The sequence below is a fragment of the Rhincodon typus genome, chromosome 6 (genome assembly GCF_021869965.1).
Source record: "Rhincodon typus isolate 14 chromosome 6, sRhiTyp1.1, whole genome shotgun sequence".
In the NCBI taxonomy this organism is placed as follows: Eukaryota; Metazoa; Chordata; class Chondrichthyes; order Orectolobiformes; family Rhincodontidae; genus Rhincodon; species Rhincodon typus.
Genome location: NC_063337.1, coordinates 10,868,279 through 10,895,015, shown reverse-complemented (window position 1 = coordinate 10,895,015; position 26,737 = coordinate 10,868,279). Strand labels below are relative to the sequence as shown.

General features: G+C 44.6%; 1 protein-coding gene across 5 annotated transcripts in view; it reads left to right on the top strand.

Annotated features, from left to right (window-relative positions):
- The window catches only part of LOC109933764 (glycogenin-1-like), a 109,826-nt gene that overhangs the window by 38,571 nt on the left and 44,518 nt on the right, over positions 1–26,737 (top strand). For 4 of the 5 annotated variants that reach the window (XM_048598441.1, XM_048598440.1, XM_048598438.1 and 1 more), the window contains exons 2-6: positions 10,384–10,528; positions 18,464–18,638; positions 19,785–19,947; positions 24,593–24,719; positions 26,176–26,398. In XM_048598441.1, coding sequence (XP_048454398.1) covers positions 10,384–10,528; positions 18,464–18,638; positions 19,785–19,947; positions 24,593–24,719; positions 26,176–26,398 — 833 coding nt within the window. The remainder of the gene's footprint in view (positions 1–10,383; positions 10,529–18,463; positions 18,639–19,784; positions 19,948–24,592; positions 24,720–26,175; positions 26,399–26,737) is intronic. The other variant, XM_048598439.1, reaches the window with a different exon arrangement.

The following is a 26,737-nucleotide window of genomic DNA, read 5'->3' as shown; positions in this document are numbered from 1 at the left end:
CTCTCGGTCCCTCTTTTTCTCTCTCTCTCTCTCTCGGTCCCTCTTTTCCTCTCTCTCTCTCTCTCTCGGTCCCTCTTTTTCTCTCTCTCTCGGTCCCTCTTTTTCTCTCTCTCTCTCTCGGTCCCTCTTTTTCCCTGCACCAACCCGAATCACAAGAGACGAGAGAGATAAGAGGAGGGCTCTTTCGGCACGCTGGTAGTCTCCCTAACTCTGAGCCAGGAGTCTCGGGTTCATATCTCACTTGCTCCAGAGGTGTGTAACAACATCTCTGAACATATTAGAAAATATTTAGGATCACAGTAGCTATAATTTAAATGTGGCCAGTGTTTCCCAGTATTTGAGAAATGTGGACAACAGTTGATTTGGCTGGATTTTATGTTTCTGCTGTGTTTCTTTTTCACTTTCACAGCAATATATGACTCTAAATTTAGACTTGCTTGGCCATGGCATGCACAGGGACTATTGAATAATGATGTCAGGGATGACTGCATTCCATTATGTGGAGACGTGGGCAAAGTCCAGATTGTTTTTCAAGAAAGGAGAAATGATTGAGGAGGTGTCATTAGAGGCGTTCAAAATGACAAAGGGATTTGTTCTAGTAAATAAGGAGGTAAAAATCTCCAGTAGCTGAATAGTCTGAAACCAAAGGATGATGATTGAAGGTAGTTTGTAAAAGAGGTTGAGGGGAGCTGAAATTTTTTTGTTTGAGTGACACGTAGACTGATGTATGATGGAACCAGATTTGCAAAAAACTTTCAAAAGGGAATTGGATTACTACTTTAAATTGCAGGATCATGGCAAAAGAGCTGTTGAATGGGACTGATTGGAAAATTCTAAGGACTGGCACAAGTGTCATGGGTCAAATGGTTTGCCCTTGTACTGTAAAATTGTAAGATGTACGGTTCCTGCACACACACATTCAGGACTGCTGACAGAGTCAAGTGAAGGGAAAGCAAGTTCTCTGCAAAGGAAAAGCAGAGAAGCAAATAATTAGCTTGTTTTACTTGACAGTCTCACTTTAAAGAGCAAATTGAACTGTAGCAGTTTTCAGACGATAGATACAGAAGAACATGAGCAGGGAGGGGAGCATGAGTGTTGACATCACCAATAGTAGATGTAACATGGACTTCACAAGCTTCAAAATCTCCCCTCCCCGATTGCATCCCAAAACCAGCCCAGCTCGTCCCTGCCTCCCTAACCTGTCCGTCCTTTCTCCCACCTATCCACTCCTCCCACCTCAACTCCCACCCCCACCTGCTACCTACCAGCCTCATCCCGCTTCCTTGACCTGTCTGTCTTCCCTGGACTGACCACCCCCCACCCTAACTCCCCGCCTATTCTTACCTTTACTGGCTCTATCCCCACCTCCTTGACCTATCTGTCTCCTTTCCACCTATCTGCTCCTTTATCCTTCTTCCATCTACCTCCCCCTCTCTCTCTATTTCAGAATCCCCTTCCCCTCCCCCATTTCTGAAGAAGGGTCCAGACCCGAAACGTCAGCTTTCCTGCTCCTCTGATGCTGCTTGGCCTGCTGTGTTCATCCAGCTCTACACCTTGTTATATCAGTAAATGTAACGTGTTTGGATTTCCAAAAGATGTTTGATTAAGGTTTCTTAAGTAGGGGAGGCAATTGCCTAATGACATTATAACTGGACTGTTAATCCAGAGACCCAAAAAATGTTCTGGGGATCCAGGTTTGAATCCCATCATGCCAGATCGGGAATTTGAATTCAATAAAAAAAAGTTCTGGAATTAAGTGCCTAATGATGACTATGAATCCATTATCAATTGTTGGAAAAACCCATCTAGTTCACTACCTCCTTTAGGGAAGGAAATCTGCTGTCCTTACTTGATCTGGCCTACATGTGACTCCAGACCCACAGCAATGTGGTTGACTGTTAGCTGCCCTCTGGGCAATTAGAGATGGGCAACAGATGCTGGCCTAGCCAGCGGTGCCCACATCCTGTGAATGAGTAAATAAGAGAGTCCGTGATGTTGGGGGTAGTATATTAGCATGGATAGACGATTGGCTAAGCCAGATATTTGGGAGAAGGGGGGCAATTTCCAGATGGCAACGTGTAACTGGTAGAGTGTGACAGGAATCAGTGCTGGAGCCACAATTATTCACAGTATATATTCGTGACTTGGATGAGGAAAGTGAATGTATTATACCTAGGTTTTTGGATGACAGGGAAGATAAATGGGAAGGTGAGTGATGAGGGTGACAAGAGTCCGCAGAGGGATACAGACAGGTTAAGTGAGCGTGCAAAACCGATGGAATATAATATGCAAAATTGAGTTTGTGCACTTTGGCAAGAAGAATAGAAAGGCTGAATATTATTTGATTATTTGACTTCAACTGACAAGGGAGCATTATTCTGAAAGCTTGTGATTTTAAATAGCCAAGTTCCGTACCTACGAAGATGGCTGCAACAGTGATCTTGGGTTCATGTTGCGTTCCGTGTGACCCCACCACACTGTTCTGTATCTGTAAAATCTTCCTTACTGTCCTGTTTGGATACCATTACCTTGATAAATTGTTATGATCTCTCTGCCTTAATTAGTTTGTGCAGTTTTGGATTACTTATCACTTTGATTAGACCCTGCAACTCTTAAACCTATCATGTTATTCCAGTCATTTGGTTTGTCTCCAGCACCACCTCAGTTTTAATGTTTTGTAATTATCTCTCGGCCTCATTTCATTGGATTATAGGTCATCCCTTTTCTTGTTATTCAGCTGTTTACTCACAACATCTGACACTCTTCATCACTTGCAGAGACCTGTTATTTGACCTGTCAACACTCCACTCACACCATTTGTATAGTCTCTTGATCTCTCTGCCTATGATCTCACTGCCTATAAATTCAGTGTCTGTGTTCTTCTCTCTCACTTCACCTGACAAATGGGCAATTCTCCAAAAGCTTGCGAATTCAAATAAACCTGTTGGACTATAACCAGTTGTCATCTGACTTCTGACTGTATCCACCCTAGTCCAACATCGGCATCTCCACGTTATGAATATTATTTAAGTAGCGAAATAAGTAGAAATCTGTAGCACAGAAGGATTTGGGAGTCCTCATGCATGAATTGTGAGAAGCTAGCATCCAAGTTCAGTGGGTATTGGGGAAGATGTGGAATGTTGGCCTTTATTTCAAAAGCAATGTAATATAAAAATAGAGAGGTCTTGCTAAAACTATGCAAGGCTGTGAACGCTTTTGATTCCCTTGTGTTAGGAAAGACGTACCGGCATTGGAAACTGCCCAGAAGAGGTTCACTAGGTTGATTCCAAGTATGGAGGGATTTTCATACAAAGAGAGGGAGGGGGTTGGTGGGGCTTGACCTCAGTAGAGTTTAGAAGAATTAGAAGTGACTTTATTGCAACATGAGATCTCAGTTGATCTGATAATCCTCAACTCCACTTTCCTGCCTTTCCATAATCCTTGGTTGTCTTATTGATGTTAAATATCTCTTCATCTGAGCACTGAATGTATTTAACTACTCATCCTTTACAGGCTTCTGTGGTAAAAAAATTCTGCTGATTCACTATCCTCTGAGGGAAGAAATTCCTCCTTATCTCTGTCCTAACTGGGTACCAGCTTCCCAGCATCTACCTTGATATGCCATGTTGGGAAGCTCTAAGGGGTAGATGTGCAGAGGTTGCTTCCCCCTTGTGAGAGGGTCCAGGACTGGACAGCATTATCTCAGAGTAAAGGGTCGCCCATTTAAAACAGATGAGGAAGAATTTCTTCTGCGAGTGTAGCAAATCTCTGGAATTTCTTACTAAGGAGGGCTGTAGTGGCTGGCTCATTAAGAATATTTGAGGCCTGTGATAGACAGATTTGTAATCAGTAAGGGAATCAGTAAGGTTCTGGGGGAAAGGCAGGAAAGTGGACTTGAAAATTAGCAGCTAAACCGTGATCTCTGTAGTGAATGTAACAAGGTCAGCCAGGTGGACCTCACAGAATATGAGTTCCCTGATTGGGGATGTTAATCTGGTCTAATCGGGGAGCCCTGGCTGACAGATATAAACAGGAGTGTCAGACATTCTGTTCACTGAGAGCTGGCACTGAGGAAGCTGGGTCAATGACAAGGACTCTCCACGTGTAAATAAAGGGTGACTTGGTGATGGGATATTGGCCTCTGTGGAATTATTTCAGTGGCGATGAAAGAAAAGCATGCTCCTGAAAAAAATTGCTGGCAATAGTTATTGTTGAGTTGGGGTAAGCGTATCTAGCATCATGCCATTATTTGGGGAGCTTGACTCGTTTGATCCCACTGTCGAAGACTAGGCCCAGTATGTGGAAAGAGTGCACTATTTTTTTCTGGGCAAATGAAATGAAGGCAGCTGAAAAGCAACGAGTAATTCTCTTGACATCTTGTGGACCTGCAGCCTTTTCGGGTTATTAGGAGCCTAACTTTCCATGGGTCACAGATACTAAAACCAATCAGAGTGGACGTCGCCGGGATCCTGCTGCATTACTCCTCGTCTTCCCGGCCTACATGCTCAGCTACCTGGGGCTAAGCTTCACCTGGGTCCTCATCGGGTTGCTCGTCGTCTTCTGGTGCCAGAGGAACTGGGGGCAACAAGAGCTCCTGCCTATCCCGGGCACTGGCATTCCTGGAGCACGAAGAGAAAACTCTGCAGGAGAACATCCGGAGCACCGATCGCCCGGCTTGGTAACAGGGTGGCTTCTGGTGGTCCGGAGTGGTGGTCTTTTCCTGTTGTGGTGGTCTTGGCTCTGTAGAGCGGTCTCCTGGGGTGGTGAGGTTTTGGCGGTTCAGCTTAATCTCCTGGGAACGCTTTGGGCCCAGTGTTCTGACAGACTGGCATGGCGGACTTATCCTGGCGCTCGTTTTCTTCAGTGGAGGCTTTCGGCCCAGTTTTTTCCAGTAGCCTGGCATGTCGGTTTTGGCCCGACGTGGAGTTCTCCTTATGGATTGATGCTCTCATTCCGGCCGTGTGTTCCGTCTTTTGATCGACTTCCTCTGAAACCAGGACTGTGATGAACTTTTGCCTTAAATTTACTTTTTATCGTTACTTATGAATTTACTGATGTCTTCAGTCATTAATACAGACGCCATGGTAAGATGACTTTTAACACTTTTCATTGTACTTTTACAAGAAAAATACATGACAATAAATTCTAAATTCTAAATTCAAAGACCTTTGAAGTGTTGACCCATTTAGTTCAGGAATATTACGATGTCAAGCCTCCTCGAATTCTGAAAACCTATCGGTTTTATTCAGCAATTTGAGAACAAGGGGAATCTGTATTGGGATTTTTGACTAGGGTAGGACGATTTGCAGAGGAATGTGACTTTGGTTTAACCCTTAATGAGGTGGTGAGAGACTTTGTTTGTTTGATTGTTTGGTATGTGGAATTAATGATCTAACTGTGCGAAAGCCCAACTGGACTTTAAACAGGCACTCCAACTGGCTTTATTGTTAGAAATTGTGGCAAGTGGCACATATGAGATGCAGGGTATTCCAATGGAAGTCCGACTGAGCTGGAAGAACAATACTTGAGCGAAGGCAATTGCATGGCCTCACTCGGGGCATATCCTGAGCAGAGGGACTCGAGATCAGCCCACAGCAAAACCCCAGAACGGTTAAAATTTTCTTCAGGATCTGGGCCGGCAAACCATTGTAGTTGATGCCAGTGTGTGGACTTAAGAAGCAAAGGAATCCTACTAGCCCTAAATTGAGGAAGAGAACTCATAGGCTGGTATCCAGGAGAGTGCACACTCTAGAAAGTCCACCTACATCTGGTTTGGAACAGTTAAATTGTTTAGCAACATCCAAATCAGAACCAATCAAAATAAATAAGTGTGGAACTGAAGGTACACAGTGGGCTGGGCAGGATCAGAGGAACAGGAACGATGACGATTTGGGTCAGGACCCTTCGGCCTGCTCTGTTACTCCAGCTCCACGCTTTGTTATCTCTGACTCCAGCATCTGCAGTTCTTGCTATCTCAATCAAAATAAATGTCTGGTTAAATGGTCGCCTGGTTCTAATGGAGGTTGATACCGGTGTGGTCGTTTCAGTGATTGCAGAGCCAGTCTTTAACAAAATTGGGTCTGGACTCCAACCCTTAAGTTTTTGGCTAGACTGAGAACCTATACCGAGAACCTTTACAGAATAGGATTGTTCTCCTTAGAGCAGAGAAGACTGCTTGGAGACATGATTGTGATGTATAAAATCAAGGGACATAGATCAGGTTGCCAGGAAGAAACATTTTTGACTTGGTAGAGGGATCAGAGGTCAGGGAACAACATTGGGAGAGTGCATGAATGGGTCCTTTTTCATTTGGAAGATTTGACTAGTAGAGTACCACAGGGGTCCATATACATTTGTAGATGACACCAAGATAGATTGAGAAATATATTGTGAACAGGACATCAGGAGAAAGCAGATGGACATAAATAGGATGAGTGAATGGTGAAAATCTGGTGGATTGCACATATTTTGGGGAAAAAAATAGTTGCCTGCAAAAGTGATCAACAATGAAAAGCAAGGTACTAACTTACATGGAGAACAACCTTAGAGTTCCAAGGTACGGAGAGATCTAGTGTTCAAGTGCTTGGGTCACAGATGGTTAGTCAAGTAAAGTAACCATAGTTCTATAGGACTGTGGGGCTGCTCTCTCGTTAGAGAGAGATGACTGATGGTGAGTTTAACCTGAGGGTCAACATGACTCGGGCGAGGGGGCAAGATTTGAGAAGGTGGGACATTCATGGACACCTCAGCTGTTTTGAGAATTGAACCTACATGATCAGGATCACTCTTGCATCACAAAGCCAGCTGCTCGGTCAACTGACCCCTGGAAAACCCTGGGTTTCAAATGGTTAACATGCATGTTAAGAAGGCTGATGGAACACAGTCTTTTATTAAAAGATGAATTGAGCAGAAGAGAATGGTGTTATTCTTCGGTTATGCAGAGAATTGATGAGGCCATATCTCTGATAACTGTAATATTGGGCTCCTTATTTGAGGCAGTTCAGAGGAGATTTACTGGACTGAAACCTGGAATGAGCAGGTTTTCGTGCATGGAAAAATCAAACAGGCTAGGCTTGTTTCCACTAGAGTTTAGAAAAGTAAGATGTGACGTGGTTGTAGTATACAGACAGTCCCCAGTTTGTGAATAGTTTCTGTTCTGGAGTCTGTTCACAAGCTGATTTTATATGCAGGATGGAACACAATTTCAGGACAATGCAAAGTGGCCATGCGTAAGTATGTCAGGCCTTCAAAATCACACGTGTATGGGATCACGCTCATAAGTATAGGCATTTGTAAGTCAGACATTCATAAATCAGGGACCCTATGTATAAGATCCTGGATGACGAGGTAGACATGGAAATGATGTTTCATCTTGTGGGCAGGTCCAGACTTAGCAGGCACTGTGTACAAATTGATGCAGAAAAGATTTACAAGGATGTTACTGGGACAGGAGGTTTGAATTATAAGGAGAGGCTGGACAGGCTGGGACATTTTTCACCTAGCATAGGAGGTTGAAGAGGGACCTTATAGAGGTTTATAAAATCATAAGGGGCATAGATAAGGCGAATAACCAAAGTCTTTTTTTTTCCAGGGTAGGGGAGTTCAAAACTAGAGGTCATAGGTTTAAGGTGCGAGGGGAAAGATTTAAAAGGGACCTGAGGGGGCAACTTTGCACACAGAGGAATGAAATACCAGAGGAAGTGGTGGATATAGGTACAGTTATAACGTTTAACAGACATTTGGACAGGTAAATGAATAGGAAAGGTTTAGAGGGATATGAGCCAAATGGGACTACTTTAGTTTTGGAAACCTGGTCAGCATGGATGAGTTGGACTGAAGTGTCTGTTTCTATGATGTATGACTCTATGATTCTTAGAGTTGAGGAGAATTTCTTTCTTTTTTTCCCCTGCAAATGACTGTATGACTTTAAATCTCTGCCTCAGAAGATGGTGGAAGGGGAATCGGTGAATATTTTTAAAGAAGATTCTTGTGAGGCAAGGGAATGAAAGGTTCTGGGGGTAGATGGGAGTCTGGAATTTGGAAGGCTGACTGATCAGCTGTGATCAGATTGAATGGCAGAGCAGTTTGGAGAGGCAGAATAGCCTCCTTCAGTTCCTAATTTGTATGTTTGTAAAAAGAAAGTCCTTCCCTTTTAAGAAGGTGAGAAGAATTGCTTTTCTTTTGAGAGCAGAGAGTGATGGAGGGGCCATCACATACCTCCTGAGGCACTGTTAGTAGATTCTTAGCTAATGAGGAGGTCACCAAAGGTATTGGAGGTAGACAGGAAGGTGAAGATGAGATAGCAAGAACTGCCGATGCTGAGTCAGAGATAACACAGTGTGGAGCTGGAGGAACACAGCAGGCCAGGCAGCATCAGAGGAGCAGGAAAGTTGACGTTTTGGGTTGGGACCCTTTGTCGGAAATGGGGAGGGGGGAAGGGAGCTGGGAAATAAATGGAGGAGGGATGGGGCTGGGTAAGGTAGGTGGGGTATTGATAAGTGGATGCAGGTAGGGGTAGTGGGGATTAGTTGGTAGGAAGGGTGGGCATTGCATGTGAGAAAATCTGATTTTGGAATTTGCCTTTTTGCCTTTTGATAGGTGGGGAAGAAGATGGACAGGTTGTGTCAGACCAAGGAGATGGGGATGAGAGGGAGGTTTGGATGTGGGATGAGGCTGGGAGTGGTGAGATCTTAAAACTGCTGAACTCTAGGTTGAGGCCATCGGACTGTAGGCTCCTGAGGCGGAATATGAGGTGCTGTTCCTCCAGTTTGCATGTGGCATCATTGTGGCACTGGAGGAGGCCCAGGATGGACATGTCATCCAGGGAGTGGGAGGAGGAGATAAAATGGTTGGCGAGCAGAAGATATTGCCGATTATCGCGTACAGAGCGCAGATGCTCCACAAAATGGTCTCCGAGTCTGCGCTTGGCCTCACCGAGGTAGAGGAAGCCACATTGGGAGTAACGGATACAGTAGATCTAGTTGACGGATGTACAGGCGAACCGCTGTCACATATGAAAGGTTTGTTTTGGGCCTTGGATGGAGGTGAGGGGCAGGTGTAGCACTTCCAGTGGTTGCAGGGAATGGTGCCCGGGGGTGGTGGGGCTAGTGGAGAGTGGAGCGGACGAGGGAGTTGCAGAGTGAGCGGTCCCTACGAAAGGCAGATAGGGGTCAGAGAGAAATATCTCTTTGGTCATAGGGTCTCTTTGGTCATAGGGTCAGATTGTAGGTAGCGGAAGTGGTAGAGATGAGGCTAATTTTGGATCAGCTATGTAAAGGCTGAACAATCTCAAGGGTGTGAAAGGCTTACTCATGCTCTTGATAATGTGACCTACTTTTGTACAAAATCCGCCAAAAGTTAAATGTCTGATGTAAGTCAGATAAGAGGCCACAATTATTTGTGTTAGGACTTTGTCATATTTTGAGTAGTTGTTTTGCGAGGAATTGGGCGACTTTCCTTGTATGCTCTTTATCTCCAACAAAGTAAATTCTAAATGACAGAGCCTTGTCTCTACCAAATGTTGACAAGAAGCAAGAAACCGTTTTGTTTGCAGGTGGACCTGTTGTGATGATGCTGTGGCTTTAAGAGGTGTGTTTTGTCCTGCTTTCTTTTGAGACAGATTGAACAAGAAGCGCTAAGCAGTCTACAGTAATATAAACAACTTGTGAGGTCTTGGGTTTTGATTTACAGTTAGAACAATAGAAGTAGCCTGGATGGATGTGGCCAGCTCTCTCAGATCAGGATTTTCAGTTTGTTTTTTAGCTTTTAGCTTCAGCAGAAGCTGCTGGAAACTTGAAGTAGAAGCTATTTTTTCCTGTCTCTTAATTATAGCTAGAAGCTGGGGTTTCTCTTCCTACTGTGGGCATTGCATGTGAGAAAATCTGATTTCTGAATTTGCCCTTTTTGCCAAAGGGTGTGTTTATGAGATGTTACTGTATTGGAACATTTAATTAGTAATAGTTACTCTATATTATTTGTTAGGTTTTCTAACCGAATTAAATTACTCTAAGTTCTTCTTTCTTTTGTTGTATTTTAACTTGTGTTTAAATAAATTGTGTTTTGCTTAACGTCAAGTAGTTTGACCAGACGCCTTGCATTTGGAACACAGAACTTCGCATTTACCTTTTTGAAATTAGGAAAAGTTTGGGTCCAGGCTACCTTCTTACTATATCTTGACGGGGTCAGTCCAGTTTATATCACTGTGTTTTAAAAGCTGATGGACTGGGTTTTCCTAAATAAACTACACTCACGGGCACAATCCTTCATCAAAACTTGATGCTGGCGTTTTTGTTCCCTTGCACCTCATTTCCCAACCCAGGCTGGTTAGCAGATGCATTTCGTGAAAGAACAAAAAATAATTTGTCTTTATTTTGTCTATTCTAGTAGTAAAAGACCAGGCATTTGTGACTCTTGCTACCAATGATGTTTACTGCCAGGGTGCCCTGGTACTCTGCCAATCTCTGAGGCATCACAAGACGACTAGACAAATAGTTGCTCTATTTACACCACAAGTCTCCAGTAATATGAGGTAAGGCTCTATTTTAGTTTCGGTAACAATTTAAATATGAGGCCAGTTTTTGCTTTGCAATCATTTGCCGTGATTGTGTTCAGTGCCCTTGTTGGAGGGTTTGTTTCCGCTAAAAATCAAGTCACTTTTTCATTGTAGAACACACTGGAACTGCTGCTTGTTTCATAATTTATGTATGTTTTCTGGGGTCAGTTAGCTCAGTTGGCTGGATCGCTGTTTTGCAATGCAGAGTAATGCCAGTAGTGTGGGTTCAATTCCAAAGGTTACTATAAAGGATTCTCCTTCTCAACCTTGCCTCTCTACTGAGGTGTGGTGGACCTCTGGTTAAACCACAACCAGTTTTGTCTATCTCTCTGATGAGAGAATAGCTCTGTGGTCCACTGGGACTATGGTGACTTTACCTTTTTTTCACATTTCTTTTTCATGTTAAATCTGCTGTATTGCAACATCCCATCCAGTGTGTGAATTGGAGCATCATGAATTGAATGCAAAGTCCTTTGAGAGAGACTGGTTAACACCCAAGGAGAAATTATTTTGGGATCCCTGGTGAAGGTAACTTACAAGAATCAGACTTCTCAAGTTTAAGGAAAGGGATGACCTTTTGGGAGAAGAAATTCGAGCAGTCACTTGGTAGTACTGAGCATGAATATTGATGTATAGAGGGATGGAGTTGCTGAAGCTTTCCATCTTGTATTGATCAGGGCAAATGGCAAGAATGCCAAACTTCAAGCTGTCGCAACAACTTACACAATAATAAAATAAGGTGTGTGTCTCCCTTTTCAGCAGTACATTTCAAATACTTTGTCACGTGTTCCCAATTTATTTTTTTTTTCCTTTCTTGTTCATGGGGTGGCACAGTGGCTCAGTGGTTAGCACTGCTGCCTCACAGTGCCAGGGTCCCAGGTTTGATTCCAGCCTCAGGTGACTGACTCTGTGGAGTTTGCAAATTTCTCCCCGCATCTGTGTGGATTTCCTCTGGGTGCTCCAGTTTCCTCCCACAGTCCAAAGATGTGCAGGTTAGTTGGATTGGCCATGCTAAATTGCCCATACTGTCCAGGCTAGATGGATTAGCCATGGGAAATTCAGGGATAGTGTAATGGTATGGGTCTGGTTGGGATGCTCTTTGGAGGGTCAGTGTACACTAGATGGGCTGAATAACCTGTTTCCATGCAATATAGGGATTCTTTGGTTCTGTGATGTGAGCATCACTGGTTAGGCCAGCATTTGTTGTCCATCCTCAATTGCCCTTCAGAAGGTGGTGATGAGTTCCAGAATATTGACCCAGCCAGACTGAAGGAACAGCAACACAGTTCATTTTGCTTCCACTGACAACTGGTTGAACCTCTGCCCATGCAACAAGGTGTGGACTGTGGACATTCATTCAAACAATGTGTTTCAGATTAAAATCTTCACCTGTAGCCCGGCTTGATGGAATGGATAGCTTCACTTTCTTGCCTAAAGGGGCAGTATGAGATGACCTTGGGCACTCAACCTCAGTCAAAGTAAAACAGCCCCTTGATCTAACATAATTTAGACACCCAAATGTAAAATTCCAAGGCTGGGACACTCAAACCAGGGCTGTCGTCCCTGGAAATAATGTTATCGGGTGATTTTGATTGAAGTTTCTAAAAGTTTTAAGGGGGACCAGATGGAGCGAAATTAATTTCACAGTTTGGGGAGTCTAGAAATAGCAGGCCAGATTTAGTGCCAGATCTTTCGGGAATGAAAATAAGAAACACTTTCTCACACATCAACAAATGCTAACCTTGCTCGTGGCATCTTGATATCAGCAAAGAGTTTTTTTAAAAGAAAAACCAGTGGCAAATCATATTGAAGTGGCTCAGTTTATTGAATGAATCAGGACACATTTTACCTATTTTTCTAATCAACCTGTCCAGCAATGTTTTTCCACACCTCTGGAGCAGGTGGGACTTGAACCTGGGCCTCCCGGTCCATGGGTAGAGACACTACCACTGCACCTCAAGAAGGCCCTCAAATGGAAACTTTTTAAAATGGTTAAATTTGTCGTTGTCAGCATTTAATGTAAAGAGTTAATCAAATGCATTCTGAAATACTACACCTATATCCTTCGCATGAGGATGCCACTGTGGTTCAGATATGGTATCTTCACAATCATTTGTTCCATATTAAACCCACTTCCTCTCCATGCCTTGAATTGGATATTCTTCATTTTTGGATGGTGTGGTGACACTTGGTGCATCCCACAATTCTATAAAGAAACCACACAAAACCTCAAGTGGGGCATGCGTTTCCACTCTCTTTGTGAAAGATTTGTCCATCCACCTATTCCATTTGGCCAAGGATGCGATCCTTAAATGGCTTATTGAGTTACATAGCCAAAGTTTGAACAGCAGATGTTCGATTGCCCGGAGGTGGGATCTGAATATTAATAGGTTACTTTCTTTCTTTAACTTTTTAAAAAAAAAATCATTCACAGGATGAGGGTGTTGCTGGCTAGGCAGCAGTTATTGCCCATTTCTAATTGCCCAGAGGGCAGTTAAGAGTCAACCACATTGCTGTGGTTAGAGTCACATGTAGGCCAGACCAGGTGAGGATGGCAGTTTCCTTCCCAAAAGGATATTAGTGAGCCAGATGCTGTTTTCCAACAATTGATTCATGGTCTTAAATATTGAATATAAATTCCACCATCTGGTGTGGTGGGATTCAAACCCGGGTTCACAGGACATTACCTAGTCCAGTGATCATACCATTAGGCTATCGCCTCTGCTTCTTTGTATAGGCAGTCAGGACATCTATGCCACACATTATTGATCTGTCATTTCGCTCCACCCCATCCGTTTGTCCATCTGTCTGTTATGCATATGCAAAAAAAAACTGCTGTGGACAACTTGCCGTTCAGCTTGGGTTTATGTTTGAAAATTTTGTTCCATTAATGAATTCCATTAATAAATTAATGTTTCATTAATTTGGGGTAGCTCAGTGGTTAGCACTGCTGCCTCACAGCGCCAGGGACCCGGGTTCGATTCCACGCTTGGGCGACTGTCTGTGTGGAACTTGCACATTCTCCCCATGTCTGCGTGGGTTTCCTCTGGGTGCTCTGGTTTCCTCCCACAGTCCAAAGATATGCAGGCTAGGTGGATTGGCCACGCTAAATTGCCCATAGTGTTCAAGGATGTGTAGATTAAGTGGGTTATAGGGAGATGGGTCTGGGTGGGATGCCCCAAGGGTCAGTGTGGACTTGATAGGCCGAAGGGCCTATTTCCACACTGTAGGGATTTTATGATGTTCTATGGTCTTAGTCATACGGGGGCATGCCACCATAAATCTCATCATCATGTCCTTATTCCTCCTGGTAGAACTGTTTCCAAACCATTCCATTCCACAGTTTGGTTCCGGGACATATCACAGTTCTTGACAGATCATCCATATTGCCAAGGTGACATAATGAGTCCTGTGGTTTGGCCACTGATTTGATAAATTATTAGCAACTGGGAATTTGGGCATCAAGATCTTTTGGTAACCTGAAGCAATCATGGTCACCTACAGCAACGTTAGGCTGTTAAGTTCTGGCCTGTTGGCCCACAGTCTTTGCTGGACTCAGGAATTGAGTTGCCCCACAGTTGGGATGGAGTTGCCCTCCTTAGCTCTGGATTCCATGAAGATGTATGATTCAGGTCAGAACAAGGCCATCACCTATGTGTGGGACCACAGGAGATGGGGGAGATACTAAATGAGTATTTTGCATCCGTGTTTATTGTGCAGAAGGATATCAACGATAGAGAATGTGGGGAAATAAATAGCGACCTCTTGAAAAATGTCCATATTACAGAAGAGGAGATGCTGGGCGTCTTAAGACGCATAAAGGTGGATAAATCCCCTGGACCTGATCAAGTGCACCCTAGAACTCTGTGGGAAGCTAGGGAAGTGTTTTCTGGGCCCCTTGCTGAGATGTTTGTATAATTGATAGCTAAAAGCAAGGTGCTGGAAGTCTGGAGGTTGGCTATCGTGGTGCCACTCTTTAAGAAAGGTAGTAAGGAAGTCCCGGGGAACTATAGACCGGTGAACCTGACATCGGTAGTGGGCAAGTTGTTGGAGGGAATCTTGAGGGACAGGTTGTACATGTATTTGGAAAGACAAGGACTGATTAGAAATAGTCAGCATAGCTTCATGTCTCACTAACTTGATTGAGTTTTTTGAAGAAGTAACGAAGAGGATTGATGAGGGCAGAGCGGTAGATGTGATCTATACGGACTTCAGTAAGGCGTTAGACAAGGTTCCTCACAATGGACTGGTTAGCAAGGTTAGATCACATGGAAAACAGGGAGTACTAGTCATTTGGATTCAGAACTGGCTGGAAGGTAGAAGATAGAGAATGTTGGAGGGCTACTTTTTGGACTGGAGGCCTGTGACCAGTGGTGACCTGTGACCATTTAAAAGGCATCTGGATGGATATATGAATAGGAAGGGTTTAGAGGGATATGGGCCAAATGCTGGCAAATGGGATTAGATTTATTTAGGATATCTGGTCGGCATGGATGAGTTGGACCGAAGGGTCTGTTTTCATGCTGTACATCTCTGACTCCATGACTTATAAGTGGGCAAGACAATTTGCTGATTGCCACTTACTAACTATCCTCTTCTGCAGATCAGTCAGTGTTTCTCCACAATGAATAAAAATTACCAGAAGCACACAGAATAAACCTTGGGTGGGGGGGACTTCAAAGTCCCTCACCAGGACGGCCTGAGTAGCAGCCGCACTGAACTGAGCTGGCTTAACCCTAAAGGACGTGGCTGCTAGACTGGGTCTGCAGCATGTGCTGAGGGAATCAACAGGAGGGAGAAATCTACTTGTCCCTATCCTCATCAGTCTACCTATTGCAGATTCTTCTGTCCCTGACTGTATTAGTTGGCGTGACCACCGCAGGGTCCTTGTGAAGATAAGACCATAAGACATAGGAGCAGAAATTAGGCCATTCGGCCTATCGAGTCTGTTCCACCATTCAATCATGACCCGTAAGTTTCTCAACCCCATTCTCCCGCTTTCTCCCCATAACCTTTGATCCCCTTGACAATCAAGAACCTATCTATCTCTGTCTTAAATAAACTCAATGACCTGACCTTCACAGCCTTCTGTGGCAATGAATTCCATAGATTCACCACTCTCTGTCTGGAGAAGTTTCTCCTTATCTCCATCCTAAAGGGTCTTCCCTTTACTCTAAGGCTATGCCCTCGGGTCCTAGCCCCTCCTACCAATGGAAACATCCTCCCAATGTTCACTCTGTCCAGGCCAGTCAATATTCTGTAATACCCCCACATCCTTCAAAACTCCATCAAGTATAGAGTCCGAGTCCTCAAACGTTCCCCATATGTTATGCCTTTCATTCCTGGGTTCATTCTCGTGAACCTTCTCTGGACCTGCTCCAGGCCCAGTGTAGATTCTCCTTCTCAGACTTTGGGAACCCCACTCAAGAGGCTGTGCAGGTTCACCCCAGGCAAACTGCAGGGTGTTGACCACTGCCAAACTCCGTGGGTGCCCATGCCCACCCTGTTCTGTCAGGCCACGGCCTAGTTCAATTTCAGCAGGACCCCTCCCGCCACCACCTCTAATCCAGATCTGCAGGATGCCAGCTCCTTGCCTTTTGCCCGCTGACCTCCTGTTGCCACCCAATGCTTAGCTTGCCCAGTCCCATGGATGGCGACAGAGAGAGACAGAGAGAAATTTGCCCCAGCAAGACTAACCACAAGCAACATGCTGCTGCTCGGGTGCAGGGTGAGGAGAGACTCTGCCTCACCCTCCCCCCAAGCCCTACACTATCCTGACTTGGAACTAAATCACCCTTCCTTCAATGTCACTGGGCCAAAACCCTGAAATTCCCTTCCTGATACACCACTGGAGGTGTCTCCACATTCCAAGGAGGCTCAAGGTTCAAGGCAGCTCACCGCCCTTTTGTCGAGGGCAATTGGAGATGGACAATTAAAGCTGGCCTGGCCTCAGTGAAAAGATTTTTAAGAAAGTGGACATTTATGCGTTGCATTCCTGGTGAAGATGCAACAGTTTTGAGTTTTGATGACCTATTCCGATTCATGCTTCTGAAGTTCAAACCAGTGGCTGCTCCCTGCTCTGTTGATGCATTTGGTCTTGTGCATCCTCTTCAGGCAGGTTCTGTTCTCTTTCCAACCTCGCACCCAGTTTTCAACTAACACTGAACACTCTCACTCCAGCGCAGCGACTTGCCGCATTGGCAGGTGTTAGGACCTTAGGTTTGAAAGCAGTTCCAGTCTTCATTTATCTTGCTGCAGCACCCATTTTTGCTCATCATTTCCTCATACCACGAGCGTGTCTGCTCCATATGAGCTTAAACCCCTGCATATTATGTTTAAAGCAGCTGGAATCACTTGATTCCCATGCGCTGAATTAATGTGTAAGGTAATTATAGTATGTGTTCCTGGGATGTAACACCATTTCCTGGTTCAAAATGGGGATTGGCTTCTGTGCCAAGTACATGCAGACACACGGTATTTAGTGCTAAGAAATGGGGTTGTCTTGTGTACTGCAATTCACTATGCTTGGTGCACTGCCTTGTTCCCATTTTCTTTTCATTCTGTGCCGCTGTCCCCTTTTCTTGCCACAGCCTTCAGAACGAAAACGGAGCCGAGAGAGTCAGTCGACAGACCCCACCTAATTCTCTAATAGATAACTGCATTTTGGGCTATGCTGCCCTTATTTTCCCCGCCTTTCCTCCAAATTCAGTGTGCCTTCAAATTCTTCATTCATGGAACCCCTGAGCACATCTTTGAGCTTGGAATATAGCACCAGGCTTAGGCCATTTTCCCATTGGGCCTGCTCCACCACTTCATACAAATGTGTCTCATCGATCACTTCAGAGCCTCTTGCCTATTCGTCCCCAAGACCCTTTGTGCCATTGGTAATCAGAAGTCTATCCATCCCTACTTTTAAGGCATAAGATAATACAAAGAAATTGTAACAAAATCAGAAGTTGCTGGAAAAGCTCAGCAGGTCTGGCAGCATCTGTGAAGAAAAAATCAGAGTTAACGTTTCGGGTCCGGTGACCCTTCCTCAGAACAAGGAAGTTGTACATTGACCTACGCAGTGGCTGTATATTTTTATTTTGCATTTCACTATCCTGGAATCCCCTCCGGAATGGCATTGTGGGTCAGTCCACAGCAGGTGGACTGCAGTGGTTCAAGAAGACAGCTCACCACCACCTTTCAAGAGCAACTAGGGATGGGCAAGAAATGCTGGTCCAGCAATGCCCACATCCCACAAATAATTTTTAAAAATTGTATTGCCATAATGGAGTGAAGCTGTACAAACTATCCGCTAACAGAGCAGTTTTGATGGGAGGTAGTTCTTGTACAAGAATTGTGATGACTGATTCTAATGAACTTGAAGGTGAAGAATAAGGTGGATTCTTTGAGCACATTGAGTAAACGAAAAAGCCACAAAGCAGATCTGGAAATTAATTCAGGCCCACTGACCCAGAGGTGACCAGAGTTAGCAGGAGCTGAGTTGCATTGTACTATCAATTTATCAAACTTCAGGCTACGTCCAGCTCCCGTTTGAAGTGTTAACTTCCCTCCAGAACTGCTTCCAGTTGTCCATGTAACCCAGATTATTGGATCACTTTCTGCATAATGGTTCCCAACCCGAAATGTCTGGTTTCTGCAGCAATGGATAAGCATGCTGTAGCACAGAGTAGGAGTATATCCCGTGGAGAGCAGCATCAAAAGGTAGTGGATATGCAACACAATGATGAAACCACTTGCCTAGCCCTGGATGCAAACAATGTGCTTTGAAGCTTTGAACGTTTCACTTTTTTTCATCCCCCTCTAACTATACACCATGGTCAATATTTGCTTCCGTTGATCCTTTGCTATATCTCTGGCCACTGACCCACTTCACTTTTTTTCTCCCCCCTGTACAAATTCCAGGCGTGCCCTTGAGCGTCTATTTGACGAGGTCGTAGAAGTTAATGTACTCGACAGCGGTGACTCTGCCCACTTGGCCCTTTTGAGTAGGCCGGAACTTGGCGTAACATTTACCAAAATACACTGCTGGTGCCTCACACAGTATTCCAAGTGTGTGTTCATGGATGCAGATACTTTGGTGAGTTTAATTTTCCAAGTACGGCCGATGAGATAAGTTTGGGTGGGCTGGGACAACAGAGGAAACCACAGCATCTGAGACAATGGGCTGGAAAATGCGATAAGAATAGATAGATAGATGCTTGATGACTGCCATGGACACAATGGGCCGAAGGGCCTTCCTCCTCTGCTACAAAATCCCTGACTCTAAGAAATTTAGGACTTGCATGAAATGTACTTTGCATTGATATTGGTGCTAGTATTGAGAACCTGGAGCTGAGGGAAACAAATGTGGGACATGAACATTGTTGTGAAAGGAGAAAAACTCCAACAGATGAAATGAGTGGTCAGGTAATAGTAAGCTGTGCTCCTTCCTGCTTACCGTTCCCTTAGGAGCAGTGCAGCTGAGGCTAGACTGTCTTGCAATGGCTCTGGGAATGTCCATTTTAAGCGCGGCAACTGGGGCATGAGAATTGGAACACAGCCACAGACCCCTGAACTTAACCCTTGGAGCATCCCTGATCTGTTTTCCATATGTTCCATGCAGACTGCAGAGTTTGAATTGAAGATCTCCCATTGGGCCCAATATTTGTGACATCCCTCAGTTGTTGAGGGGGTGGGTGCCAGAGACTGTGGTTTGCCTGGGGTGTTGAATGGGTTTCCAGATGCTTGTCTAACATAGAACTGACTTTCCTTAATCTGTCCTCATTTCACGCACACAGTAGCCCTTCCAATCCAGAAGCCTATTGATCACAGACACCAAATATCTCATTATTTTTGAGCGCCAAGCGGCATTTCAGTACAAAACTTTGGGAACAGAAACATGGAATTTACAATATTCGGACAAGTAAAAAACAATTATTATTCCTGGAAAGTTTGACCACTATTTGAAACTTTGGGTAAATATTTACACCAGTAATGTTCTTTGATTCACACACTTGCAGTTCAACATTCTAGCATCATTCTACAAATCCAGCGAACTCCAAAATCCAGAAGTGACATGCTCCCAAGTCTTCCGGACTGGAGAGTTTACAGTGTGATGTTTAAACCACTGGAGTTATTGCATTGTACAATTACAAATTTGTCACCCGTTTTAAGTGCCTAAACGAGAATGTTACCTCAAAGCATTGTGCCCGCCCTTTCTCTTTTTTTTTGCATCATTTTATAGGTGTGTAATAACATCGATGACCTCTTTGAAAGGGAGGAGCTCTCTGCTGCCCCAGATCCTGGCTGGCCAGACTGCTTCAATTCTGGGGTGTTCGTGTACAGACCTTCCCTCGAAACCTACAATCAGTTACTCAAGTTTGCCACTGAGAACGGTAGCTTTGACGGTAGGTCTAATCACTCTCTTGCTCATCCAGGCAGCTTGCCACTGTCTGAAGGGACAGGACATGAAGTGAAGAGACCGGTCTGGCTGTTCTAGAGCAAGGTACCAGGCGATATTGTACGTGAGAAATACCAGTGATACTAACCGCACTCACCATTGAACTGGGAGTGAGTTGGGCAGCAGCTTTTTTAGACAACTGAGGAGGTGCTTGAAACACAAAAATAAGTACCTCGTTGTTACCAATTTGTTTATTCGTCTGCAGATGGGACGTTGCATCCATCCCTGAAAGGATTTATATGGCAATCAATGCCCCTGTACAGATTTGCCATCTGTATTCACCTATTGCCATCTGTATTCCTAACCATACCCCACGTCTCCTTCCATCTAGAAGGACAAGGGCAGCGGATATGTGGGAACACTACCACCCGCACTTTGCCCCACAAGCCTGGCTTTCATTGGCAGGAGAATTGAGTTTAAGAGCAGTGAGATTATGCTGCAGCTCTATAAAACTCGGGTGAGACCACACTTGGAATATTGTGTTTAGTTTTGGTCACCTCATTACGGGAAAGATGTGGAAGCTTTAGAGAGGGTGCGGAGGAGATTTACCAGGATGCTGCCTGGACTGGAGGGCAGGCTTTATGAGGAAAGGCTGAGGGAGCTAGGGCTTTTTTCTTTGGAGCGAAGAAGGATGAGAGGTGACTCAATAGAGGTGTACAAGATGATGAGAGGCATAGGTAGGGTGGATAGCCAGAGACTTTTTCCCAGGGCGGAAATGACTATTACGAGGGGGCATAATTTTGAGGTGATTGGAGGAAGGTATAGGGGAGATGTCAGCGGTAGGTTCTTCACACAGAGAGTGGTGGGTGTTTGGAATGCGCTGCCAGCAGTGGTAGTGGAGTCAGATACTTTAGAGACTTTTAAGCAACTCTTGGATAGGAACATGTAGGATAGTAAAATGTAGGGTATGCAGGGTAGGTTAATCTAAGTAGGACAATAGGTCGGCACAACATCGTGGGCCGAAGGGCCTGTACTGCGCTGTACTGTTCTATGTTCTATGTAAGTCAACCACCATCCTGACTTGGAAATATGTCGCTGTTTCTTCACTGTCGCTGGGTCAAAGTCCTGGAATTCCCTCCCTAATTGCATTGTGGGTCAACCCACAGCAGGCAGACTGTCACGGTTCAAGAAGGCAGCTCACCACCACCTTCTCAAGGACACCTAGGGATGGGCAACAAATGCTGGCCAGCCAGCGATGCCCACATCTCTCAAATGAATAGAAAAAAAGAACTACCCCTGTTCCCAGTTCATATGACCTTATTTTAACTAGTGCGGGTTTAAAGGGTTTTGGGGAGCAGACAGGAATGCGGAGTTGAGGCTGAGCTGAGATCAGCAGTGATTGTATTGAATGGTGGAGCTGAACTGAATTGCTTACCCCTGCTCCTAGTTCTTCTTCGTAACTGTGACCCAGTTGGTACCACTCCTCACTGAGTCAGTAGGTAAGCATTCATATCCCAGCCCGGGACGTGGGCACGTATATCATGTCTGTGGAGAATGAGAATAGAGTTGGACTCAGTTGCAGCCCCTTTAAGATCAGGTCCTTTTGGACTGCTGCTGGAGATTAATCCTTGGGGGAGGGGGTCCCCGATTGTTGAACAAATGTTGTATCTTTCGTCTTCCTCAGCCATCAAGAAGGTGCCAGCAATAGGCCACAGCTCTCAGATGTAGCTGGAGTGCCAAAAATAACCCAAAGGTACATTGGGGAAGTACTGCATTGTGCAGTCAGGTGGATTTAAAAATATCCATATCGCTGAAAAAGAGCAGGGGAGTTAGCCTTCACGTCCTGGCCAATATTTATCTTTCAATCAATATTACAAAATACGGCCTTGTTGCTGTTTCTGGGAGCTTGCTATTTGCATTTCCCTTCCGTGTTTCTGAAAATGCTAAAGTTTTGTTTTGCGCGTAGTACAGGCAGATCATACCATACAAAGTGCATAGGGTGATAGAACAGAGTGAAGAATACAATGTTATGGCTGCAAAGAAGGTGCTAAGAAGCAAGCCGAGCCAGGGATTCTGTGAGCCTCCGTTGTCTCTTCACTGCGTTGAAGTGCAAAGAAGTCAAAGATGCCGTTTGAAATAAGTCTACAGAGGCTGGTATCCCATCACCAAGTCACCCTTTATTTACATGTGAATAGTACCGGACACCTGATCCAGCTTTTTCAGAGCCAGGTCCTAGAGTGAGCGGAACCTCTGATACTCCTGTTTATATCTGTTAGCCAGGGCTCCCGTTTGGGGCTGTTAACCTGGTCCACTCAGGGAATTCGTATTCTGGCTGACCTCGTTCTAATCACTACAGCTGAGAGCAGCCAAGTTAGCACAGAGTGAGTGAGCTCTAAGAAAACAACCAAAGAACCGCATGATGCATCCTGTGCAGACACACGAGATGGGTGTGTGTCTCCTCGTGCACAGAGCAACCCAGCAGCAGCATTGCAATGTCAGCTACCCCTGAGCTCCAAAGTGCTGCAGTAGTAAAGAGGTGAAGTGTATTCTGACTCAGCCACGATCGGCCATGATAACATAGCGAGGCTCGTGTTTGGCCGATTGTTGAATTCTGTGGACAAAGGCTTGTGGTGGTTGCTGCACATGGAGTGTGCCACAAGACATTAGTGACTGAAGGCCTCCATGCTTACCTATAGAAGAAACCAGTGTGCTTCAGCTAATGGCTGTGACTTTGACTTGCAAGTCAGGAAATGGCACCAATTTAGTTTCTCCCCAGTGCCCAGAAATGAGGTCAGATTAGTGAACAGTGAGATACAAATGCAAAGAAATAAAGTCATTGCTGCATATCAGCGAGATTCTGATCTGGCCATTGAAACCTGAGGGGGTACAATAGATGCTTTCCTGAATGCTCTTGGCATATTCTCCCAAATTATTTCTCATTGCTCAAGCTGTTTAAATGATGGGGGAAATTCCACCCATTGGTAACCCTTCTAAGCATTCTGTTTAGCACTCTGGTCTGAGGGTTGGGGCCAATTTAATGGTGAACTGTTGACTTTCGGCAATGGGTTTAGATTTGCCAAATAATGTCATTTTCAAATAAAAGCAAAAATCGAGCCTGGTGACATCTGAGGAGGGAGAGGAACAGAGCTGACATTTCATGTTCTCCATTGGAGAAGTCGGAAATGGAGTAGCTTTTAAGCAAACGAAAGAGGAAGATCAACAAGTTGGAGTGTGGGCAATAAAGTGCAAGGCAGGAGAGATTGAAGGATAAAAGGGTTTCGGTTGCAAGGCTATAGGGAGAGGTAACGGGACAAGTCAATTAACAAAAGAAGAACTGAGATGATAGAATGATAGAGAGATAGAGAGAATTTTCTGAAGAAGGGTCCAGACCCGAAACGTCATCTTTCCTGCTCCTCTGGTGCTGCTTGGCCAGCTGTGTTCATCCTGCTCCACACCTTGTTAACTCTTATGACAGAACGATAATCAGCCGCTGTCCAAAGCAAAACAAAGAAATGCATGAAAAGCCAAGCCAACAAAGAGGAAGGGCATGAAATGGGGACAGTGGGACGGATTCAGAGGTTGTTGGAAACATTGCACAGAAGGGCTCGGTTAGTATTGTTCCCCAGGCTGCCATTGATCTTTATTGGAATACCACAGGAGGCCAAGGACAGAGACCCCAGCAGCAAAGGACTAAAATGACCAGTGACTAGAAACTCTAGGTCATGCATGTAGACTGAACATAAAAAAAAATCCCTACAGTGTGGAAGCAGGCCATTCGGCCCATTGAGTCCGCACCAACCCTCTGAAGAGTGTCTCACCCAGATCCAGCCTTCCCTCCCCCACCCTTTCCTTTGACCCTGCATTTCCCATGAATGATCCGTGTAACCAGGACATCCCTGGACACTGTGGGCAATTTAGCATGGCCAATCCACCTACCCTGCACATTTTTGGACTGTGGGAGGAAACCTGCACAGACACAGGGAGAATGTGCAAACTCCACACAGACAGTCATCCAAGGCTGGAATTGAACCCTAGTCTCTGGTGCCGAGAGCAGCAGTGCTAACCACTGAACCATCATGCTGCCCTGAACAGGTCGGGTGTTTGCAAGGCAGGTCAACTGGTCTGTGTTTGTTTGGTCTTCCAATATAGGAAAGATCATACCTTGAGTGGAGAGCACCGTGTATTAAATTGCCAGGACAAGTTATTCACTGCTACGCCTGGAAGGCTGTCCTTTGTGCCGTCAGAAGGAAGGAGGTAGAATGATAAGTCTGGCGTTTCCTGTGCTTGCATGGAAAGGGGCTGTAGGCAGGGAGAGCTTTAATACAGGTGACTAGGAGTAGATCAAAGTATTGCAGAGAGAACAATTCCTACTGAAAAGATAGGGGAGAAGAAAACACATTTGATGGCATCACACAGGAGTTGGCAGAAATGGTAGAGGTGAGTTAACTGAATGCTGAGGCTGATGGGATGGAAGGCAAGGGCACTTTTTAATGATTCCAATTTTCTGACTGGGAATATATCAACCAGGAGGAGAAAAACGTGCTCATCTGATTCAATATCATTCGATATTTGTTTGTTGAGATTCTAGAACTGCTTTTCCTTTTGCCTCACTGTGGCAGTTTTCATATCTTTTTCTTTGCCCTATATACTAGGGGGAGATCAAGGCTTGTTGAATAGTTTCTTCAGTGACTGGTCTACAGCAGATATCTACAAACATCTACCATTCATCTACAACCTCAGTGCCATTGCCATATACAGCTACCTCCCAGCCTTCAAGCAGTAAGCATGCTCTTACCTGTCATACTTTTAAGCAAAGTAGCATTTAATTTGTTGCTTAATGATGCATAGCAAACAATTTGGCATCAGTTTGTCTAACAATACAATCACATAAGCTGGCATTGAACCAATCTTGCTCCTTTAAAAAAAAAAGAAAACAGAAATTGCTGGAGAAACTCAGCAGGTCTGGCAGCATCAGTGGAGAGAGAAAGCAGAGTTAATATTTTGAGTCCAGTGACCCTTCCTGAGAACTCCACAAGGCTCCTTTTGTGGCCTGCCGCAGCACGAGTGGTATAAGGCCAGATATGAATCATTGATTTTGCAGACAGAAAACAGAACTGCAGAATGCCATCTTAATGTAATCTTAATTCAATTAAGTTCAGATCTCAATAGGTTGAGTCGCATCTGTAGAGAGGGAGGAGGAGAGCATTGACATTTTGAGTCATTCAGACTCTATTGTCTATATCCTAACTTTGGCTTACTCCTGTTTATCCATCACTCTCATGCTTGTGAACCTGCACTGGCTCTTTATCTGCTATGCCGTGTTTCTGGAATTTTGTATCCTTGTTTCAAAATACTTCAGGAGCCTCACCCTTCCCCCAACTTCGATAACTCCTTCAAGATCTCCATGGAACTCCAACATTGCCTTTAGCTACCTGGGCCTGAAGCTTTGAAATTCCTCCTTTTAAATTTTTTTCCTACATCACTACCTTTTATTTTCCTCCCTTACTTTACATAGTCCTTAGGTACATTTCCTCATTGAGGAAGCTGATTAGCTCAGTTGGCTGGACGACTAGTTGGTGATGCAGAATGATGCCAATAGGATGGGTTCAGTTCCGGCACTGGCTGACGTTACCATGAAGAATTCCCCTTCTCAACTTTTCCCCTCACCAGAGGTGTGTTGACCCTCAGCTTAAACTACCACCAACCACATTTCTCTCTAGTGAGAGAGCAGCCCTATGGTCTGATTAGACTTTGGCGATTTAACCTTTACCTGCTTCAAGCCACTGAAGCAGATACTTGGATAGCCTTAATTTGCATCTTTATATCTGCTCCTATGTCTATCCTTTGGACGTTTAACTACCTTTTAAAGATGCTTTATAAATGCACTTTGTTGCATTGTTGTTGTAGCCAATAATGGTTCATTGTTAGGCACGCATCCCTATGTGCAAACAGGAAGAAAATATTCTGAAGAATCCCTCTCAGCTTTCTCTCATCACCTCCCTGCTTTATGCTCCATATGAAGAATTTCCTTCTGATCAACGCTTAAACATTGGCATTTTATTATCAGCCATTCTAAATTTACACAATAAACACAGTCATCTCTTTGGGCCATCAGATGGCTGCATTCGTCTGATGTACTTGTATTTAGAGGTCACCTACTTCGCGTGTGTTATGTAAACTGTTTACTTTTCTGTAAAATCTCTGTTTACTGTGTAACCTCCTTCTCTTGCTGCAGGTTTGGCTCCAGTCTGAAAGTGTTTCATTTCCTGGGACCAACTAAGCCATGGCATCACAAGTACGATGCTCAGACCAAGGGTGTTATCCAGGAGAACATGTCCCCCTCAGACTCGCTGTTTATAGACTTTCTGAATTTGTGGTGGGACATCTACGCCACCTGCATTTGGCCATTGCTGGTAGAATACAAGGCTGCAGACACAAAGATGATCGAGTACCAGATGGTAAGCTGAAAAGAGTGGGACCCTCTGCATTTCACATCCTGGGATGAGTCCGTTTTACAGTCTCTTCGAGGATTTTGTGCTTCCAAATGTTTTGTTGGGCACAGCATCACTAATCAGTCTTGTCAGCAATTTGATCAACTTCTAATGTTTGGGGATTTGGCTGTGTTACCTAATATTTAATTAAAATATCCCAGGGTCTTCCATAGAGATAGTAAGAACTGCCGATGCTATAGTCTGAGATAACACAGTGTGGAGCTGGAGGAACACAGCAGGCCAGGCAGCATCTGAGGAGCAGGAAAGCTGATGTTTCAGGTCTGGACCCTTCTTCAGAAATGGGTC